Below are 20,593 nucleotides of genomic sequence, written 5' to 3'. Positions count from 1 at the left end.
ACCTCTGGCATTTAACAAAACCTGTGGGTCTATGTTTGCTGATGATTCAACATTATATTGTCAGGAACCACAGCTAGTGAAATCACTGCAACCCTAAACAAAGAGTTAGACTGTAATTTGTCATTGTCAAGGCATATTGGTTCAATTGTTGTATAGATGTTGAGAGGTATGTCTGTGATAAAGAGATTATCAGCATTTTTAGCCACAGTCAACCACAAGTTCTGCAGGCTCTCGTTTGATCTCATTTTTACTATTGTCCGGTGAGGTGGTCAAATGCTGCAAAGAAGGACCTAGAAAAGCTGCAGCTGGCCCAGAACAGAGCAGCATGTCATACCCTTCAATGTACCCAGAGGTCAATGTCAACAATATCCATGGCGGTCTTTTTTGGCTCAAAGCAGAGGAGAGATTTACTGCATCAATAGTTTTTTGTCATATAGGTCAACTGAACAGCAAACCTGATTTAAAAAAACAAATAAAGCAACTCCTCACGGCACAACACCTCTCCCCATGTGACCTAATTTGTATGTGTATGTACTGACATAACTGATAGACACACACACACACACTTTAGTTGTAGTTTTAAAAACATTTGTTTATAAATAAGTCTGTAATGTGTATGTTAATTTTTTAAATATATGTAAATTCTAAAGTATTTTTTTGTTATGTGTTAGACCCCAGGAAGACTAGCTATCGCCGTTGGCGTCACCTAATGGGGATCCTAATAAAAAATAATAAATCATAAAGGGAGCCAACAGAGATGCTAATCAGATACCTCTGTCTATTCTCTGGGGGTAGAGTTGTGCACTGTGTGTGTGAGTGTACTTTTTAGACTGTTGGAGGAGCCTCTAAAATAGGTAGTCTATTTATACTCAGGTACTATCTATGTTAAGAGCTGTCCAGCGCTGAAATTGACTGCATTACCTCTCTTCTCTTCCTCTTTTTTGTTCATTCCTCTGCACCGTTAAACCTGACAAATACCTCTTCTTTCTTTCTTTCTTTCTTTCTTTCTTTCTTTCTTTCTTTCTTTCTTTCTTTCTTTCTTTCTTTCTTTCTTTCTTTCTTTCTTTCTTTCTTTCTTTCTTTTTTTCCCTACTCTCCTCTTCCGTGGACTCCACCCAGCCAGAGACGAGACACTCTGCTCTGGCTTCTACTCACCTCTAGTCTCTTGCATTTGGTTCTGGAAAATAAAAAAACAAACAAACAAACACACACACACACACATACACACACACACACACACACACACACACACACACACACACACACACACACACACAAACACACACACACACACACACACATACACACACACACACACACAAACACACACACACACACACACACACACACACACACACACACACACACACACACACACACACACACACACACACACGCACACACACGCACACACACACACACCAGCTAATGAATTAAACCCCCTGCTTAAATTAGGGTTTTAATCAGTTGCCATGGGAACCTCGGCCCTTTAGAATCTAAAGTCAGACGAAGTACACACATACGCACACATATACACACAGGTAGAAACACACACACACAAAGACAGAGAGACAAATATAATATAAATAAATTGCATAGAATTACATAGACTGTATTTTTGTAAGTATTGTTGAATCTTCCCTGGCCTGGTCCTGCATTAAACAGACTGAAGTCTGTGGTTTCATTAGTCATTATCAGGATATCCAGCACATTATCATTGGTCTTCAGTTTGTTCAGGAGAATGAGAGTCTAATCTGTGTCTCTGCAAACGGCCCAAAAGCAAGGTCATGCCTTAATAAGCAGTCGCTCGTTCAACTGTAGGCCTACAGACGATCAACAGACAAACTCTATCAATATCTGCCCTGTTGTCGCCTACCCCCTAGCGGCTCAACACTGCCACAAGAAGGTTTGGAATTTAGGAAGCAATTCAATAGAACGTATCACTTGTATTCTACTGTATCTGCATCACAATGTACAGTTGCCTACCTCAAGCCTATCCATGGACAAACCAACAAGCGACTGTAACTACCTCGATGCTGATTTTATTACGGTGCAATGAATGAGTGCTGGGAAATATAAACTCATTATGGACTGCTGTAACGCGGGACTGTGGTAAGTATAGGTCCTGCCAGACAACTTGTCGACACTGTCCATTTTGTTGTCGCTGCTAGTGTTACAGTACTTGTTAGTTACAATGTAATAAACAGTCTCGTGTTGCTGCTACAATGTAACCACAATGTGAAGAGTAGAGAAGTTCCCACGTGTGGCGTATTTTTGCCCAATCACGGTCGTTTAAAGTTTCCGTAATCACGCCCCTGGGTGTGTCTGCCTTATTCCGGAGCAATCAAATGTTGCAATGTTGAAATGCTCTTAGCGTTCGACGAATCAAGGCGCTCCTTATAGCAAAATAATCATCCTACCATATGCAGGGGAAACGCTAGGTTCCATCCCTGTGATATCAAGAAGCAAGGTATGGAAACATCGCCGGGACCAACGCTACTTCGTTAGCTGTCAAACTTGACCAAATATAAGATTAATTTCTAGGACATAGAACCAATTTGAAGTATACGTTCCCGTAGTAGAAAAGTTGGGTGGGGTTTGACATGTATTGTGTGAGTCGCTAGCCTAGAAAAGTCTGAGGCTTTTTGACAGACTTGTCGGTCGATCATGGTGAAGTAGCCTATATCTGTGTTACTGTATCTTTCATATTATTGCCATGTTGTAACCGGTGACTCGCTTGCTACAGTTTGCTGCTAGCGATATAAGTTGGCTGACTTGCGGTGCTGACTGAGCCCACATAAAGCCCGCAGTGAGGCGAGTGTATGGCACTTGGGGACTAGGGTTGTTTTTTTTGTAGCTGACACAGCTGAATACGGGGGAACAAACCAGACAGGCGTTGGGTGAATAGATCTATTGTCGCCTCATCACCCCCCCCCCCCCCCCCCCCCCCCATCGCATCTATTGACTGTGTCTGGCATGATAATACTTTTTTGACAGCTGATCAAACTAATACATAGTTGTTTGCTTCGTAGAGTCTTACTTTCAATCACTGTCACTTCTTGACAGATCTGTCATTAAAATTAAATATTTACTCAGTAGCCTAGCTTAAGCAATCATTTTAAATTAAATTAAATCCAGCCCATCACCATTGCTGTCCTTAGAGTGACACGCTGTGTCACAGTGTTGGCCAGTAGAGCAGGGCCATTCAGTTCCAGACCTGCAGGACCCAAACCCCTGTGGTTGTCATCCTTCCCTGCTAATCAGGGACTGACTCAGACCTGGCACACAAGGTGAATGGACTCTCTGCCCGATCAGTGACAAGAATGAACTTCCAAGTAGAGAAGAGTCCCTCCAGACCTGGAGTTGAATAACATGTCTATTGGTTTCCCTGTGTCCTATTCACTGTGGCCCGCTGTTGTCGCCTCACAGTGCCAAAGTGTCTTCGCTATTCAGAATGCCACAGACCAACAAGTCCAGAAGTGCCTCAGCCAGTGGCTCTAGTACCGGACCGGACCGAGGGGAGGAAAGAGAAGAAGAAAGAGAGGAAGCTGAGCCAGGGCCAAAGGTCCAAGTCCAGGAAGCAGGGGATGGAGGAGGAGAGAACACTGGAGACCCAGACATCATCAAGTCCCCTAGTGACCCCAAACAGTACAGGTAACATCAATGTTTACCTTACACACCAATGTGTGTGTGTGAGAGAGAGAAAGAGAATGTGTGTGTGTGTGTGAGAGGGCGACAGAGAGAGACTGTGTGTGTGTGAGAGAGAGAGAGAGAGACCTTTTCTTTCTTTCCATCTGTCTGTTTGTCTGCGAGACTCTGCAGGGTGTCTGGGAGCGTAACAGGTCACACATGTTTACACCACTCCTTGGCCAACAAGACATCCTGCTGTCATTTTAAGCCAACTGAAGCATGCAGTTTCGGAGGGCCAAACTGTGTGTGTGGTTGTGTCAGCATCTTAGAATAAGAAAATAGTGTTTACCTCTGTCTAACCCCTCCCACAGGTACATCGAGCTGACCAATGGGCTTCGAGTTCTGCTAATTTCAGACTTCACTGGTCCCGCCTCTTCTGGAGATGACGAATCAGAGGAGGAGGAGGAACTGGGGGAGGAGGAAGAGGAGGAAGAAGACTCAGGAGAGGAAACAGAGGAAGAGTCTGAAGAAGAGGAGGATGACAAGGACAGTGACTTTGAGGATGACGAGGATGGAGGGAAGAGGAAGAAGGGACACTCAGAGAAACAGGTGAGACCTGAAGAGGAAATAACAGCACATTAGCAGCAATAGTAATAAGGGTGTTGATGATTGTGTGTTTGTTTATGTGTGTGTGTCAGTCTGCAGCAGCGCTGTGTGTGGGTATTGGCAGCTTCAGTGACCCCAATGACCTCCCAGGCCTCGCCCACTTCCTGGAACACAGTGAGTATGATGGCCCTTAAGGATGAGATTGTTTTGTTGTGATAAATCTGGTGCAATGCTGTGTTTGTGACACAAGGGGATATAAAACAGACTCTCCTCTCCCTCTCCTCTCTCTCCTCCCTCTCTTCTCTCCCTCTCCTCTCTCTCCTCTCCCTCTCCTCTCCCTCTCCTCCCTCTCTCCTCTCTCTCCTCCCTCTCTCATCTCCCTCTCCTCTCCTCCCTATCTCCTCTCCTCCCTCTCCTCTCCCTCTCCTCCCTCTCTCCTCCCTCTCTTCTCTCCCTCTCCTCTCTCTCCTCCCTCTCCCTCTCTCCTCTCCCTCTCCTCTCCCTCTCCTCCCTCTCTCCTCTCTCATCTCCCTCTCCTCTCCTCCCTATCTCCTCTCTCTCCTCTCCCTCTCCTCCCTCTCTCCTCTCCCTCTCCTCCCTCTCTCCTCCCCCTCTCCTCCCTCTCTTTTCTCCTCTCCTCCTCTTCTCCTGTAGTGGTGTTCATGGGCAGTGAGAAGTACCCATCAGAGAATGGTTTCGATGCCTTCCTGAAGAAACATGGGGGCAGTGACAACGCCTCCACGGACTGTGAGAGAACCGTCTTCCAGTTTGACATCCAGAGAAAGAAATTCAGAGAGGCTCTAGACAGGTCAGCAACACACCACCATTATAGTCTCTGTGCATTGTCTCTTGATTCGGATTAGTCCATCTGACTCTGTACCTGTCTGTGATTGGCTCTCTCCAGATGGGCCCAGTTTTTCATCTGTCCTCTGATGATCCGAGACGCCATCGACAGGGAGGTGGAAGCTGTCGACTCCGGTGAGAGGCATTCTGGGGGAAAAAAATGTTGACTTTATTCAGACCTTATGCACTGGCTATGTAGTGACCTGCTCTCCCTTCTCTCTTTTATCAGAGTACCAACTGGCCAAGCCGTCTGACTCTCACAGGAAAGAGATGTTGTTTGGGAGTCTAGCGAAGCCAGGTCACCCCATGGGCAAGTTCGGCTGGGGTGAGGACACGCACGTATGCACGCACACACACACACACACAAAAACTACTCTGTGTACTGTGTTGTCATGTGTAAATGAGAGACAGATGTTGTGTTATTGTGGTATGTGACTGGGCTGTTGTCATGGTTTCACCCGGTGGTTGTCATGGTTTCCCCAGGTAATGCCCAGACTCTGAAGACAGAGCCCAGGAAAAAGAAGATCAACGTTTACAAGAGGCTCCGCTCCTTCTGGAAGAGACATTACTCTGCCCACTACATGACCCTGACTGTGCAGTCTAAAGGTGACGCGCACTCACACACACACATACACACACACACGACCTTGCCGCGCAGTCACACATGTAACTCTGTTGTCCTCCTCTGTCGGTGTGTGTGTGTGTGTCTGTGTGTGTGTGTGTGTCTCTGTGTGTGTGTCTGTGTGTGTGTGTGTGTAGAGAAGCTGGACACTCTAGAGGAGTGGGTGAAGGAGATCTTCAGTGGAGTGCCCAACAAGTGAGTCTCAGCTGTACATACAGTGGGGCAAAAAAGTATTTAGTCAGCCACCAATTGTGCAAGTTCTCCCACTTAAAAAGATGAGAGAGGCTTATTTTCCACCATAATTTGCAAATAAATTCATAAAAAATCCTACAATGTGATTTTCTGGACTTTTTTTCTCATTTTGTCTGTCATAGTTGAAGTGTACCTATGATGAAAATTACAGGCCTCTCTCACCTTTTTAAGTGAGAGAACTTGCACAATTGGTGGCTGACTAAATACTTTTTTGCCCCACTGTAAATCCCTCACCTTTCAAATATTATATGGTCATTTAGCGAACACTTACTGAACCCTGTTCCTCAGTGCTCAGCCCAAGCCGGACTTCTCTGAGCTGCTGGATCCCTTTGATACTCCAGCCTTCAACAAGCTGTACAGAGGTAGTAACACCTGCTCTATTGAGCTGACCTGCACAGCCTTCTCTCCTGATCTCCATTAGAGCCATACTGCTTCAGTTCAGCTCACTGAAAACAGGATTTTAAATGGGAATCAATTGTTGGTTCCCAAAAAGATATGCTCACAAGTGTAGTAAGACATAGCTGTGTGTTTCAGTTGTTCCTGTGAGGAAGGTCCATGCTCTGACCATCACATGGTCCCTGCCTCCTCAGGAGAAACACTACAGGTAAGAAACACAACTACATATAATACAGCTACTCCAGATAGTACAGCTATTACAGATAGTACAGCTATTACAGATAGTACAGCTATTACAGATAGTACAGCTATTACAGATAATACAGATCGTACAGCTACTACAGATAATACAGCTATTACAGCTACTACAGATAATACAGCTATTACAGATAATACAGCTACTACAGATAATACAGCTATTACAGATAATACAGCTATTATAGATAATACAGATTGTACAGCTACTCCAGATAATACAGCTACTACAGATAATACAGCTACTACAGATAATACAGCTATTACAGATAATACAGCTATTACAGATAATACAGCTACTACAGATAATACAGCTATTTCAGATAGTACAGCTACTCCAGATAATATAGCTACTACAGATAATACACCTACTACAGATAATACAGCTACTACAGATAGTACAGCTACTACAGATAATACAGCTACTCCAGACAATACAGATAATACAGCTACTACAGTTAATACAGCTACTATAGATAATACAGCTACTACAGATAGTACAGCTACTCCAGATAGTACAGCTACAACATATAATACAGCTATTACAGATAATACAGCGACTCCAGATAATTCAGCGACTCCAGATAATACAGCGACTCCAGATAATACAGCGACTCCAGATAATACAGCTACTACAGATAATACAGCTACTACAGATAATACAGCAACTACAGATAATACAGGTACTACAGATAATACAGCGACTCCAGATGATACAGCGACTCCAGATGATACAGCGACTCCAGATAATACAGCGACTCCAGATAATACAGCTACTACAGATAATACAGCTACTACAGATAATACAGCAACTACAGATAATACAGCTACTACAGATAATACAGCTACTACAGATAATACAGCGACTCCAGATAATATAGCGACTCCAGATAATACAGCGACTCCAGCTATTACAGATAATACAGCTATTACAGATAATACAGCGATTCCAGATAATACAGCGACTCCAGATAATACAGCTACTACAGATAATACAGCGACTCTAGATAATACAGCTATTACAGGTAATACAGCTATTACAGATAATACAGCTATTACAGATAATACAGCTACTCCAGATAATACAGATAATACAGCTACTCCAGATAATACAGCTATTACAGATAATACAGCTACTCCAATTTGTCCAACTGAATGTAGTCAACTGGAATGTGTTTTCCGCATTTAACCCAACCCCTCTGAATCATAGAGGTGAGGGGGGCTACCTTAATCGACATCCACTTCTTCGGCGCCCGGGGAACTGATTTTTCCCATGTCAGCTCAGCGATTCGATCCAGCAACCTTCTGGTTACTGGCCCAACGCTCTAACCTCTAGTATAATAGAGCTACTACAGATAATACAGCTACTACAGATAATACAGCTTCTACAGATAAAACAGCTGCTACAAATAATACAGGTACTACTTATAATACAGATAATACAGCTACTACAGATAATACAGCTTCTACAGATAAAACAGCTGCTACAAATAATACAGGTACTACTTATAATACAGATAATACAGCTACTACAGATAATACAGCTACTACAGATATTACAGGTACTACAGGTAATACAGCTACTCCAGATAATACAGCTATTACAGATAATACAGCTATTACAGATAATACAGGCATTACAGATATTACATATAATACAGCTACTCCAGATAATACAGCTATTACAGATAATACAGCTACTACAGATAATACAGCTACTACAGGTAATACAGCTACTCCAGATAATAGTTATTACAGGTAATACAGCTACTCCAGATAATACAGCTATTACAGCTATTACAGATAATACAGGCATTACAGATATTACATATAATACAGCTACTCCAGACAATACAGGCATTACAGCTATTACAGATAATACAGCTACTCCAGATAATACAGGCATTACAGATATTACATATAATACAGCTACTCCAGATAATACAGCTATTACAGATAATACAGCTATTACAGATAATACAGCTACTCCAGATAATACAGGCATTACAGATATTACATATAATACAGCTACTCCAGATAATACAGCTATTACAGATAATACAGCTATTACAGATAATACAGCTACTGCAGATAGTACAGATATTACAGATAATACAGCTACTATAGATAATACAGATATTACAGATAATACAGCTATTACAGATAATACAGCTACTACAGATAATACAGCTACTACAGATAATACAGCTACTACATATAATACAGCTAATACAGCTACTACAGATAATACAGATATTACAGATAATACAGCTATTACAGATAATACAGGTACTCCAGATAATACAGCTACTCCAGACAATACAGCTATTACAGATAATACAGCTACTCCAGATAATACAGGCATTACAGATATTACATATAATACAGCTACTCCAGATAATACAGCTATTACAGATAATACAGCTACTACATATAATACAGCTACTACAGATAATACAGCTACTACAGATAATACAGCTGCTACAGATAATACAGCTGCTACAGATAATACAGCTGCTACAGATAATACAGCTACTATAGATAGTACAGCTATTACAGATAATACAGCTACTATAGATAATACAGATATTACAGATAATACAGCTATTACAGATAATACAGCTACTACAGATAATACAGCTACTACATATAATACAGCTAATACAGCTACTACAGATAATACAGCTTCTACAGATAAAACAGCTGCTACAAATAATACAGGTACTACTTATAATACAGATAATACAGCTACTACAGATAATACAGCTTCTACAGATAAAACAGCTGCTACAAATAATACAGGTACTACTTATAATACAGATAATACAGCTACTACAGATAATACAGCTACTACAGATATTACAGGTACTACAGGTAATACAGCTACTCCAGATAATACAGCTATTACAGATAATACAGCTATTACAGATAATACAGGCATTACAGATATTACATATAATACAGCTACTCCAGATAATACAGCTATTACAGATAATACAGCTACTACAGATAATACAGCTACTACAGGTAATACAGCTACTCCAGATAATAGTTATTACAGGTAATACAGCTACTCCAGATAATACAGCTATTACAGCTATTACAGATAATACAGGCATTACAGATATTACATATAATACAGCTACTCCAGACAATACAGGCATTACAGCTATTACAGATAATACAGCTACTCCAGATAATACAGGCATTACAGATATTACATATAATACAGCTACTCCAGATAATACAGCTATTACAGATAATACAGCTATTACAGATAATACAGCTACTCCAGATAATACAGGCATTACAGATATTACATATAATACAGCTACTCCAGATAATACAGCTATTACAGATAATACAGCTATTACAGATAATACAGCTACTGCAGATAGTACAGATATTACAGATAATACAGCTACTATAGATAATACAGATATTACAGATAATACAGCTATTACAGATAATACAGCTACTACAGATAATACAGCTACTACAGATAATACAGCTACTACATATAATACAGCTAATACAGCTACTACAGATAATACAGATATTACAGATAATACAGCTATTACAGATAATACAGGTACTCCAGATAATACAGCTACTCCAGACAATACAGCTACTACAGATAATACAGCTACTCCAGATAATACAGGCATTACAGATATTACATATAATACAGCTACTCCAGATAATACAGCTATTACAGATAATACAGCTACTACATATAATACAGCTACTACAGATAATACAGCTACTACAGATAATACAGCTGCTACAGATAATACAGCTGCTACAGATAATACAGCTGCTACAGATAATACAGCTACTATAGATAGTACAGCTATTACAGATAATACAGCTACTATAGATAATACAGATATTACAGATAATACAGCTATTACAGATAATACAGCTACTACAGATAATACAGCTACTACATATAATACAGCTAATACAGCTACTACAGATAATACAGATATTACAGATAATACAGCTATTACAGAAAATACAGGTACTCCAGATAATACAGCTACTCCAGACAATACAGCTACTACAGATAATACAGGCATTACAGATATTACATATAATACAGCTACTCCAGATAATACAGCTATTACATATAATACAGCTACTACAGATAATACAGCTACTACAAATAATACAGCTACTACAGATAATACAGCTGCTACAGATAATACAGCTGCTACAGATAATACAGCTGCTACAGATAATACAGCTGCTACAGATAATACAGCTACTACAGATAATACAGCTACTATAGATAATACAGCTATTACAGATAATACAGATAATACAGCTATTACAGATAATACAGCTACTACAGATAGTACAGCTACTCCAGATAATACAGCTACTCCAGATAATACAGGAATTACAGATATTACAGATAATACAGCTATTACAGATAATACAGCTACTACAGATAATACAGCTACTCCGGATAATACAGCTACTGCAGATAATACAGGAATTACAGCTACAACATATAATACAGCTATTACAGATAGTACAGCTACTACAGATAATACAGCTACTACAGATAATACAGCTACTACAGATATTACATGTAATACAGCTACTACAGACAGTACAGCTACTACAGATAATACAGCTTTATAACAGAGGAACTACAGGAGAGATACTACAGTTGATGATGCACCTCTCTCTCTGCCTCACTCTTTCTGCCTCTCTTCGTCCCCCCACCCCGTTCTCGCTCCACCTCTCTCTCTCTTTCTCAGGGTGAAGCCTCTCCACTACATCTCTTGGCTGATTGGTCATGAGGGCACAGGCAGCATCCTATCAATTCTCAGGAGGAAGTGAGTCAGAACTACAGCATACAGGACTACATAACCCACAATGCACCGTTTTATAGCAATGTTTATGTGGCAACTGTACTTAGGTGCTGAGGTGTGTGTGTGTGTGTGTGTGTGTGTGTGTAGGTGCTGGGCCATGGCTCTGTTTGGAGGGAACAGTGAAACAGGCTTTGACCAGAACTCTACCTACTCCATCTTCTCCATCTCCATCACACTCACTGACCAAGGATTCCAGAACTTCTACCAGGTTGGTACACAGTCATTGACCAAGGATTCCAGAACTTCTACCAGGTTGGTCCACACTCACTGACCAATGATTCCAGAACTTCTACCAGGTTGGTACACAGTCATTGACCAAGGATTCCAGAACTTCTACCAGGTTGGTCCACACTCACTGACCAAGGATTCCAGAACTTCTACCAGGTTGGTCCACACTCACTGACCAAGGATTCCAGAACTTCTACCAGTTTGGTACACACTCACTGACCAAGGATTCCAGAACTTCTACCAGGTTGGTCCACACTCACTGACCAAGGATTCCAGAACTTCTACCAGTTTGGTACACACTCACTGACCAAGGATTCCAGAACTTCTACCAGTTTGGTACACACTCACTGACCAAGGATTCCAGAACTTCTACCAGTTTGGTACACACTCACTGACCAAGGATTCCAGAACTTCTACCAGTTTGGTACACACTCACTGACCAAGGATTCCAGAACTTCTACCAGTTTGGTACACACTCACTCACACATCCATTCAAAGTCCTATTTTCCTGAACCCTAGTTATAACCCTAACCCTAGTTATAACCCTAACCCTAGTTATAACCCTAACCCTAGTTATAACCCTAACCCTAGTTATAAACCTAACCCTAATTATAACCCTAACCCTAGTTATAAACCTAACCCTAGTTATAAACCTAACCCTAAGTATAACCCTAACCCTAGTTATAACCCTAACCCTAGTTATAAACCTAACCCTAGTTATAACCCTAACCCTAGTTATAACCCTAACCCTAGTTATAACCCTAACCCTAGTTATAAACCTAACCCTAGTTATAAACCTAACCCTAATTATAACCCTAACCTTAGTTATAACCCTAACCCTAACCCTAGTTATAAACCTAACCCTAGTTATAACCCTAACCCTAGTTATAAACCTAACCCTAGTTATAACCCTAACCCTAGTTATAAACCTAACCTTGAAGCCTAAAATAGTATTTTTACAAGTGAGGACTGGCACAATTTCCTCACTTCTCTGAATTTTAGTTGGTTTACTATTCTTGTGAGCACTTTTGGTACTCAACAGTATAGTAAAACGTTTGGTACACAGACTATTGGTACACAGTACACACATTATATGTGTTTCTCTACAGGTGGCTCACCTGGTCTTCCAGTACCTCAAGATGCTACAGAGCCTGGGCCCCCAACAAAGGTAGTGTCTGTGTGATTAGGGCTTCGTTATAGGCATGTGAAATGCAGAATATGTGCTTTATTTATACAGTATCTCTCTCTCTCTCTCTATCTCGCTCACTCTCTCTTTCTCTCTCTCCATCTCGCTCGCTCTCTGTCTCTCTCTCTCTCTATCTCTCCCTCTGCCTCTCTCTCTCTCTCTCTCTCTCTCTCTCTCTCTCTCTCTCTCCCTCTCTCTGTGTTTGTAGGATCTATGAGGAGATTCAAAAGATTGAAGCCAATGAGTTTCACTACCAGGAACAGGTAATACTACTAGCATTCTCCTTCTATCTACAAGTACAGGAATGAATGCCAACCAAATGATGCACCCCTGTGTGTTTCAGACGGACCCTATAGAGTATGTGGAGGATATCTGTGAGAACATGCAGCTGTTTCCTAAAGAACACTTCCTCACCGGAGACCAGCTCATGTTCCAGTATTCACCTGAGGTACCGACTGTGTGTGTGTGTTTAGGTGATCGTTGCGGCCCTTTCCTTGCTTACGAAGCTAACCTGGTGTGTGTGTGTATGTGCTGTTTGGAGAAGGTGCTTTCTGTATCCTTAAGTGTCCATGCATACAAATAAATGTTTGAAACCTTCTTGAATGTAATTTGTTGATTCAAATAAAGTATTTCTTGTGTGTGTGTGTGTAGGTGATCAGTGCGGCCCTGTCCTTGCTGACTCCAGACAGATCCAACCTGTTGCTGCTCTCTCCAGAACACGAAGGCCACTGTCCCCTCAGGGAGAAATGGTTTGGGACGCATTACAGCGTAGAAGGTGAGACACACACACACACACACGGGCCTACTACAGTGGCTTCAGAAAGTCTTCATACCCCTTGACTTGTTTCAGCCTGAGTTCAAAAGGGACTAAATATACACTACCGTTCAAAAGTTTGGGGTCACTAGGAAATGTCCTTGTTTTTGAAAGAAAAGCGCATTTTTTGTCCATTATAATAACATCAAATTGATCAGAAATACAGTGTAGACATTGTTAATGTTGTAAATTACTATTGTAGCTGGAAACGGCAGAATTTTTATGGGATATTTACATTGGCGTACAGAGGCCCATAATCAGCAACCGTCACTCATGTGTTCCAATGGCACGTTGTGTTAGCTAATCCAAGTTTATCATTTTAAAAGGCTAATTGATCATTAGAAAACCCTTTTGCAATTATGCTAGCACAGCTGAAAACTGTTGTGATGGTTAAAGAAGTAATAAAACTGTCCTTCTTTAGACTAGTTGAGTATCTGGAGTATCAGCAATTGTGGGTTCGATAACAGGCTTAAAATGGACAGAAACAAAGACCTTTCTTCTGAAACTTGTCAGTCTATTCTTGCTCTGAGAAATTAAGGCTATTCAGAGCTTTGTACACCTGGATTGTACAATATTTACACATGATTCTTTTTAAAGCTCTGTCAAGGTCATTGTTGATCATTGATAGACAGCCATTTTCAGGTCTTGCCATAGATTTTCAAGCCGAGTTAAGTCAAAACTGTAACTAGGCCACTCAGGAAGATTCAATACCGTCTTGGTAAACAACTGTAGTGTATATTTGGCCTTGTGTTTTAGGTTATTGTCCTGCAGAAAGGTGAATTTGTCTCCCGGTATCTGTTGGAAAGCAGACTGAACCAGGTTCCTCTTTGCTTGTGCTTAGATATATTCAGTTTCTTTTTATCCTAGTCATGCCAATGACAAGCATACCAATAACATGATGCAGCCATCACCATGCTTGAAAATATGAAGAGTGGTACTCAGTGATGTGTTGTGTTGGATTTGGCTCAAACATAACACTTTGTGTTCAGGACATAAAGTTTATTTCTTTGCCACATGTTTTTCAGTTTTACTTTAATGCCTTAATGGAAACAGGTAGGCATGTTTTGGATCATTTTTTATTCTGTACAGGCTAGTGTTGTGAAGTAACTACAATGTTGTTTATACATCCTCAGTTTTCTCCTATCACAGCCATTAAACTCTGTAACTGGTTTCCTTCCTCTCTGGCAACTGAGTTAAGAAGGACGCCTGTATCTTTGTAGTGACTGGGTGTATTGATGCACCATTCAAAGTGTAATTAATAACTTCACCATGCTTAAATATATTTAGATATTCAATCTGTTTTTTTTAGTTGTTTTTTTTATCCATTTAACCAGCCCTTCTTTGCTGGGCATTGGAAAACCTCCCTGGTCTTTGTGGTTGAATCTGTGCTTGAAATGTACTGCTCGACTGAGGGACCTTGCAGACCATTGTATGTGTGGGGTACAGAGATGAGGTAGTCATTCAAAAATCATGTTAAACACTATTATTACACACAGACTGAGTCCATGCAACTTATTATGTGACACGTTAAGCACATGTTTACTCTTGATCGTATTTAGGCTTTTAGGGGCCAAATAAGTATTTACTCAAGACATTTCAGCTTTTCATTATTAATTCATTTGTAAAAATGTCTAAAAACATAATTCCACTTTGACGTTATGGGGTATTGTGTGTCGACCAGTGACACAAAATCTCAATGGAATCCATTTTAAATTCAGGCTGTAACACAACAAATCTTGGAAAAGGTCAAGAGGTGTGAATACTTTCAGAAGGCTCTGTATCTGTTTACATTATTAGAGGACCAGATCATGTCAACATGGTCCCAATATGTAGAGAAAGAGAGAGGGTATCCTGATCGTTGTCTCTTCTCTGTCCAGATATCCAGCAGGAGTGGAGAGAGCGCTGGAACGGAGACTTTGAGCACAGCTCTGACCTGCACCTCCCTGTCGAGAACAAGTTCATCGGTTAGTGTGTGTGTGTCTGTGTGTTTCTGTGTTGTGAACATTCCTAATGTGTTTATATTTCGTGTCTTCCTTGTAGCGACTGATTTCAGCCTGAAGCTGTCTGACTGTCCTGATACTGAGCTGCCAGTCAGAGTAACTGCCAACGACCGAGGATGTCTCTGGTACAAGAAGGACAACAAGTTCAACATACCCAAAGGTGTGTGTGTGTGTGTGTGTGTGTTAGGGCTATGACGGTCATGGAATTTTGGATGACGGTAAATTGGCCAGCCAAAGCAATCTCTGTAATAACCGTTTGAATAGTAATACCAGAAATAGAATGGGCGTCCCCATTCAATTCAAAGATGGCATAATGGATGGACTGGCACCCACTGCGAGTGTACCCACAGGAGGGTTTACTCCGCCCAAAATCTGTCTGCGAAAATAAGACCACGAAGTGAGGCATTTTTGGAAAGGAGATCAATGAGAGAGTGTTGAATTTGGTGAACAAACAATGTAATTGCTAAATTGCTACGTGAGGCTTATTTGATCTGATAGACTTTCAGGAATGGTTAGGTTGTTACAAATGCACTGATATAAGTGGACGCATTTGACCAACTTTGAAAAAAAACGACTTTATGTCAGAGTTGTGCCTGTTGTTCAGGTGGGACCATTCTGCCCTCTCATTGGCAAGAATGGTCCCGCCTTCCATCTTTAAGGACATGTATTTCCATTGTTAGAACGGTCACTCCACTATCTTGTCAATATAATTGAAAATCTTTGATTCAACTCAAATGACATTACAAAAAAATACATTTCATTACAAGAGCCACATCAGTTAACATAATGAACATTCTACATTACCATGGATGTTATTGCATCACAATACCATGCAGCCAACCATGAGTTTACCAGTCAAATTGCCAGGGTAAGAGGTTCCAAGCATATAGATCCTCTTAAATGATTATTCTAGTTGATAATTCTATGGTTCCAAGCCCGTTCTTTTCATGTGTGCTGCTGTTTCCTAGGCAACCTGAAGACTGGTTTGCTTCAGCACCTTGCTTGTTTCAACTAGGAGCAACAAAGTTTCATCATGTTGTTTAGAGTACATGTTACTGCAGAAACGGACTCAATTGCACAAATTCCAGGCCGTCCTGTTCGTACCCCAAAAAACAATAATTATGACAGTTATTTTCCCTTCATAATGGTTTTCATCCACACAGTAATTGTGCCAGCCCTAGTGTGTGTGTGTGTGTGTGTGTGTTTCAAAGTAACTTCTTTATAAAACACACAATCTGGCCTCAATGTTCACATATTCTCTTAAAGGAAAATTCCACCCAAAAAACTATTTTGGTATTTGTTTCATTAGTCCATAGTTGATATAGTCACAGTTTATCATTTGCATCATACTGGGTGTGTTTCTGTATTTTGAAAGTTATATATCTTGAAAACATGATTGCTGACATGCAACACATTTTGGGACTATATCAACAAAGGACTAGTGAAACAAATACCAAAATCTTGTTTTTGGGTGGAGTTTTGTCTTAACCTCTATCTGGTACAGCCAGTAGAAAACGGTTCACCCCTCTGAGCCTGGTTCCTCTCTAGGTTTCGTCATAGGTTCCTTCCTTCTAGGGAGTTTTTCCTGGCAACTGTTCTTCTGCTGATCATTTCTTTTTTTGAACCTTTATTTAATGTATAAAGGGCTTTATAAAACATTTGATTTGAGTTACGACAACAGTGAACAATTAAAATGGTCAATAGCTATACTCTTTCATTGATCTGTCATTTCTACTCTCTCTCCGTTGATCTGACATTTCCTCTCTCTTCTTTGCTGATCTGTTGTTTCTACTCTCTCTCCGTTGATCTGATGTTTCCTCTCTCTCCTTTGCTGATCTGTTTCTACTCTCTCTCCTTCAGCGTACATCCGCTTCCATCTCATCTCTCCGGTCATCCAGCAGTCAGCCAAGAAGTAAGTCCAGGGTTTAGTGAGCCATTAGCCAACAATTGTTTCACAGGTAGAGATTGTGCTAAAACTGCTAGCCTCTCGAGAATGCAGCCATAGCTAGGAACTGTTTTACACATTATTTTAATCCTGTTTCTCTCTGCTTATATCCCTCTCTCCAATCTCTCATCCCCAACACCCCTTCCCCCCTCTCTCACTCACTCCCTCCCACCCCTCTCCACCCACCCCTTCCTCTAATTCTCTGCTCTCTCTCCCCCTCCCTAGCCTGGTGTTATTTGACCTGCTAGTGAACATACTGGGTCATAACCTAGCAGAGCCAGCCTACGAGGCTGACGTGGCCCAGCTGGACTACAAGCTGTCAGTAGGAGAACACGGACTGGTTATCAAGGTCAAGGGCTTCAACCACAAACTGCCTGTGAGTTAGACCCAGACACACTGCACCGCGCCACACACACCCCACTCACACATGATGATGATGGTGTTCCCTCCTCTGTAGCTCCTGTTCCATCTGATCCTGGACCATCTGGCTGACTTCTCTGCCTGTCAAGATGTCTTCAATATGTTCTCTGAGCAGCTCAAAAAGGCCTATTTCAACATCCTCATACGACCTGAGAAACTGGGCAAGTACGTCACGCGCGTGTGTGTGTGGGTCTGTTTGTTGGTGTGTGTCCAACCTCACCATTTTCTTCTCTCTCTCTCACCAAACACACACTCTCAGGGACGTGCGGTTGTTGATCCTGGAGCATGGTCGCTGGTCCATGGTAGAGAAGTACCAGGCGCTGGCAGACGGTGGTCTGACTGTAGAACAACTGATGGAGTTCAGCAGAACCTTCAAGACCCAGCTCTATGCAGAGGGACTGGTGCAGGGGAACTTCACTAGCCAGGTGACTGGACCATGAAAACACACACACACACCGTTTCCACCAAACCCTCTTGTATGATTTCTGCCATTTATTAAAGTGGTTTCTGTTTTCCCTGCAGGAGTCAATCCAGTTCCTGCAGTACGTCACTGAGTAAGTTTATACACACACACACACACACACACACACACACACACACACACACACACACACATAACTTTCTTTGCTGTCTGTCTGTCAGTAAGCTGCAGTTCTCCAAGTTGCCAGCAGAGGTCTCTGTGTTGTTCAGAGTGGTGGAGCTGCCTCTGAAACAGCACCTCTGTAAGGTCAAAGCACTAAACAAGGGAGATGCCAACTCAGAGGTCACAGTCTACTACCAGGTACACACACACTGGTACAATTCATCTGTTCATGACTGATTGACTCGCCTCTGACATTCATTCACTCTCTTCCTTTCTCTCTCTCCAGTCTGGTCTGAAAAACCTCAGAGAACACACACTGATGGAGCTGCTGGTGGTGAGTACACCAACAACCATTCATCCTTTAATCCCCTAACCCCTCATCCCTTCTTCCTCTGACCTCTGTGTTGTTGATATTGTTGTGGTTCCAGATGCACATGGAGGAGCCCTGCTTTGACTTCCTCAGGACAAAAGAGACTCTGGGGTCAGTGTCTGTGTTTCACACTTCTCTGTCTCTCTGGTGACTAAATAGACCATGGAACCTCTGGAAAGAGTAGGAGTGTTAACCAGTGTCCCATCCTTCCTCAGTGTCCCAAACCTTCTCCAGTGTCCCAAACCTCCAGCTTCTAATTGGCTCAGTCAACTTAAACCCCTCTCTCAATCTCTCTCCTCCAGGTATCATGTTTATCCAACCTGCAGAAACACATCTGGAGTCCTGGGCTTCTCTGTCACGGTGGAAACACAGGCCACCAAGTTCAAGTGAGATCCTCATACTGACTGTATTGTGCACTGCAGTGATTTTGATGTGGCCTTCCTGAGGCTAGAAGTACTCTCTCTTATGACCTGTAAACGCCTCATAGTAATGACAGTGGGCTCTCTCTCTCTCTCCTCTTTCTTTCCATCTCTTTCAGTACTGAGCTGGTAGAGTTGAAGATAGAGGAGTTTCTGTCTTCCTTTGGAGAGAAGTTGAGTGCTCTGACTGAGAGTGCCTTCAACACACAGGTATGTGTGTGTCTGACTATATATCCAAGTGTACTGAAGTTTACTTGTTAAGCTGAAGGTGTGTGTGTGTGTACAGGTGACTGCGCTGGTCAAGCTAAAGGAGTGTGAGGACACACACCTGGGAGAGGAGGTGGACAGGAACTGGGCTGAGGTCGTTACACAGCAGTATGTCTTCAACAGGCTTCACAGAGAGGTGAGACACACACAGGACAATTCAGTTTTTCTGGTGTGTGCAGAATTTTACATTGCTTGCTGTAGTTTCTGCAGACGTTTCATGTGTGACTGTGTGTGAGTAGATTGAGGCCCTGAAGCAGATGACGAGAGCAGAGCTGGTATCCTGGTATCTGGAGCACCGCGGACACAACTGCAGAAAACTCAGTGTACATGTAAGTGTGTGTGTATAGTTGAGCAGTGTAATCAATGTTTAAGAGCTGTGTGCTCTAACATCGACCTCCCTGCCTAGGTGGTGGGTTTTGGGCCGGAGGAGGGCGACCCCCCAGGAGATGGCAACGGAGAGAGGGATGAGGAAGAGTGTGGCACTTCATCCTATGGTGAAGTGTCCAAACTGACCTTCCTCCCCGCCTCACCCAAGATGGCCGCCGCTACATCCATCATGGACATTCCTTCATTTACCCAGAGCCTTACCCTCTTCCCATACCACAAGATCATCCAATAGACTACCAGTATCTATTTTCTCAATATTTATTTCAAACTCTCTCTCCTTCATTGCCTGACCATAACATCATCTGAATAAACTCAATGATACACAACTTCTTGCTCATTATTATAATATCTCCTACGGCTTTAGACCTGCACCTCTATAAGGTACTACGCATGTTAAGGCAATACAACACTTTCTATAAATACAGTATGGAGAATGCTTTATGGGATGTCCTATCTCTGCATAGTGTATAGCTTATGTAGACTT

The 20,593-nt window shown here is 41.8% G+C and overlaps 1 protein-coding gene across 3 annotated transcripts; it reads left to right on the top strand.

Annotated features, from left to right (window-relative positions):
- Nucleotides 1–2,071: 2,071 nt before the first annotated feature.
- On the top strand, nt 2,072–20,435 carry LOC110528861 (nardilysin). 3 transcript variants are annotated; one of them, XM_036982742.1, is made up of 32 exons: nt 2,072–2,112; nt 3,430–3,654; nt 4,002–4,239; nt 4,329–4,410; nt 4,891–5,044; nt 5,141–5,214; nt 5,309–5,404; nt 5,563–5,685; nt 5,839–5,896; nt 6,242–6,315; nt 6,488–6,557; nt 11,377–11,454; nt 11,578–11,698; nt 12,828–12,886; nt 13,113–13,167; nt 13,248–13,352; nt 13,556–13,679; nt 15,596–15,682; nt 15,759–15,878; nt 17,579–17,630; nt 17,889–18,039; nt 18,121–18,248; nt 18,343–18,508; nt 18,606–18,637; nt 18,726–18,864; nt 18,953–19,000; nt 19,095–19,147; nt 19,339–19,422; nt 19,575–19,665; nt 19,742–19,858; nt 19,962–20,051; nt 20,129–20,435. In XM_036982742.1, exons 1-32 carry the CDS (start codon nt 2,087–2,089, stop codon nt 20,339–20,341), a joined length of 3,333 nt encoding a protein of 1,110 aa, XP_036838637.1. In that variant the 5' UTR covers nt 2,072–2,086; the 3' UTR covers nt 20,342–20,435. The 3 variants fall into 3 exon arrangements, with proteins under 3 accessions (XP_036838637.1, XP_036838638.1, XP_036838639.1); XM_036982743.1 differs by lacking the exon at nt 2,072–2,112 and adding an exon at nt 2,344–2,470; XM_036982744.1 differs by lacking the exon at nt 2,072–2,112 and adding an exon at nt 2,479–3,290.
- Nucleotides 20,436–20,593: the final 158 nt, after the last annotated feature.

Source organism: Oncorhynchus mykiss, chromosome 7 (genome assembly GCF_013265735.2).
Source record: "Oncorhynchus mykiss isolate Arlee chromosome 7, USDA_OmykA_1.1, whole genome shotgun sequence".
NCBI lineage: Eukaryota > Metazoa > Chordata > Actinopteri > Salmoniformes > Salmonidae > Oncorhynchus > Oncorhynchus mykiss.
The sequence above is the reverse complement of the archived record's forward strand: the minus strand, read 5'-3'. Positions and strand labels throughout refer to the sequence as shown.

Coding starts and splice junctions, on each gene's coding strand:
- LOC110528861 (XM_036982742.1), top strand. CDS start 2,087: ATGGACTGCTGTAACGCGGGACTGTG. Junction 4,411..4,890: donor CGCCCACTTCCTGGAACACA/GTGAGTATGATG, acceptor CTTCTCCTGTAG/TGGTGTTCATGGGCAGTGAG. Junction 5,215..5,308: donor GGTGGAAGCTGTCGACTCCG/GTGAGAGGCATT, acceptor CTCTTTTATCAG/AGTACCAACTGGCCAAGCCG.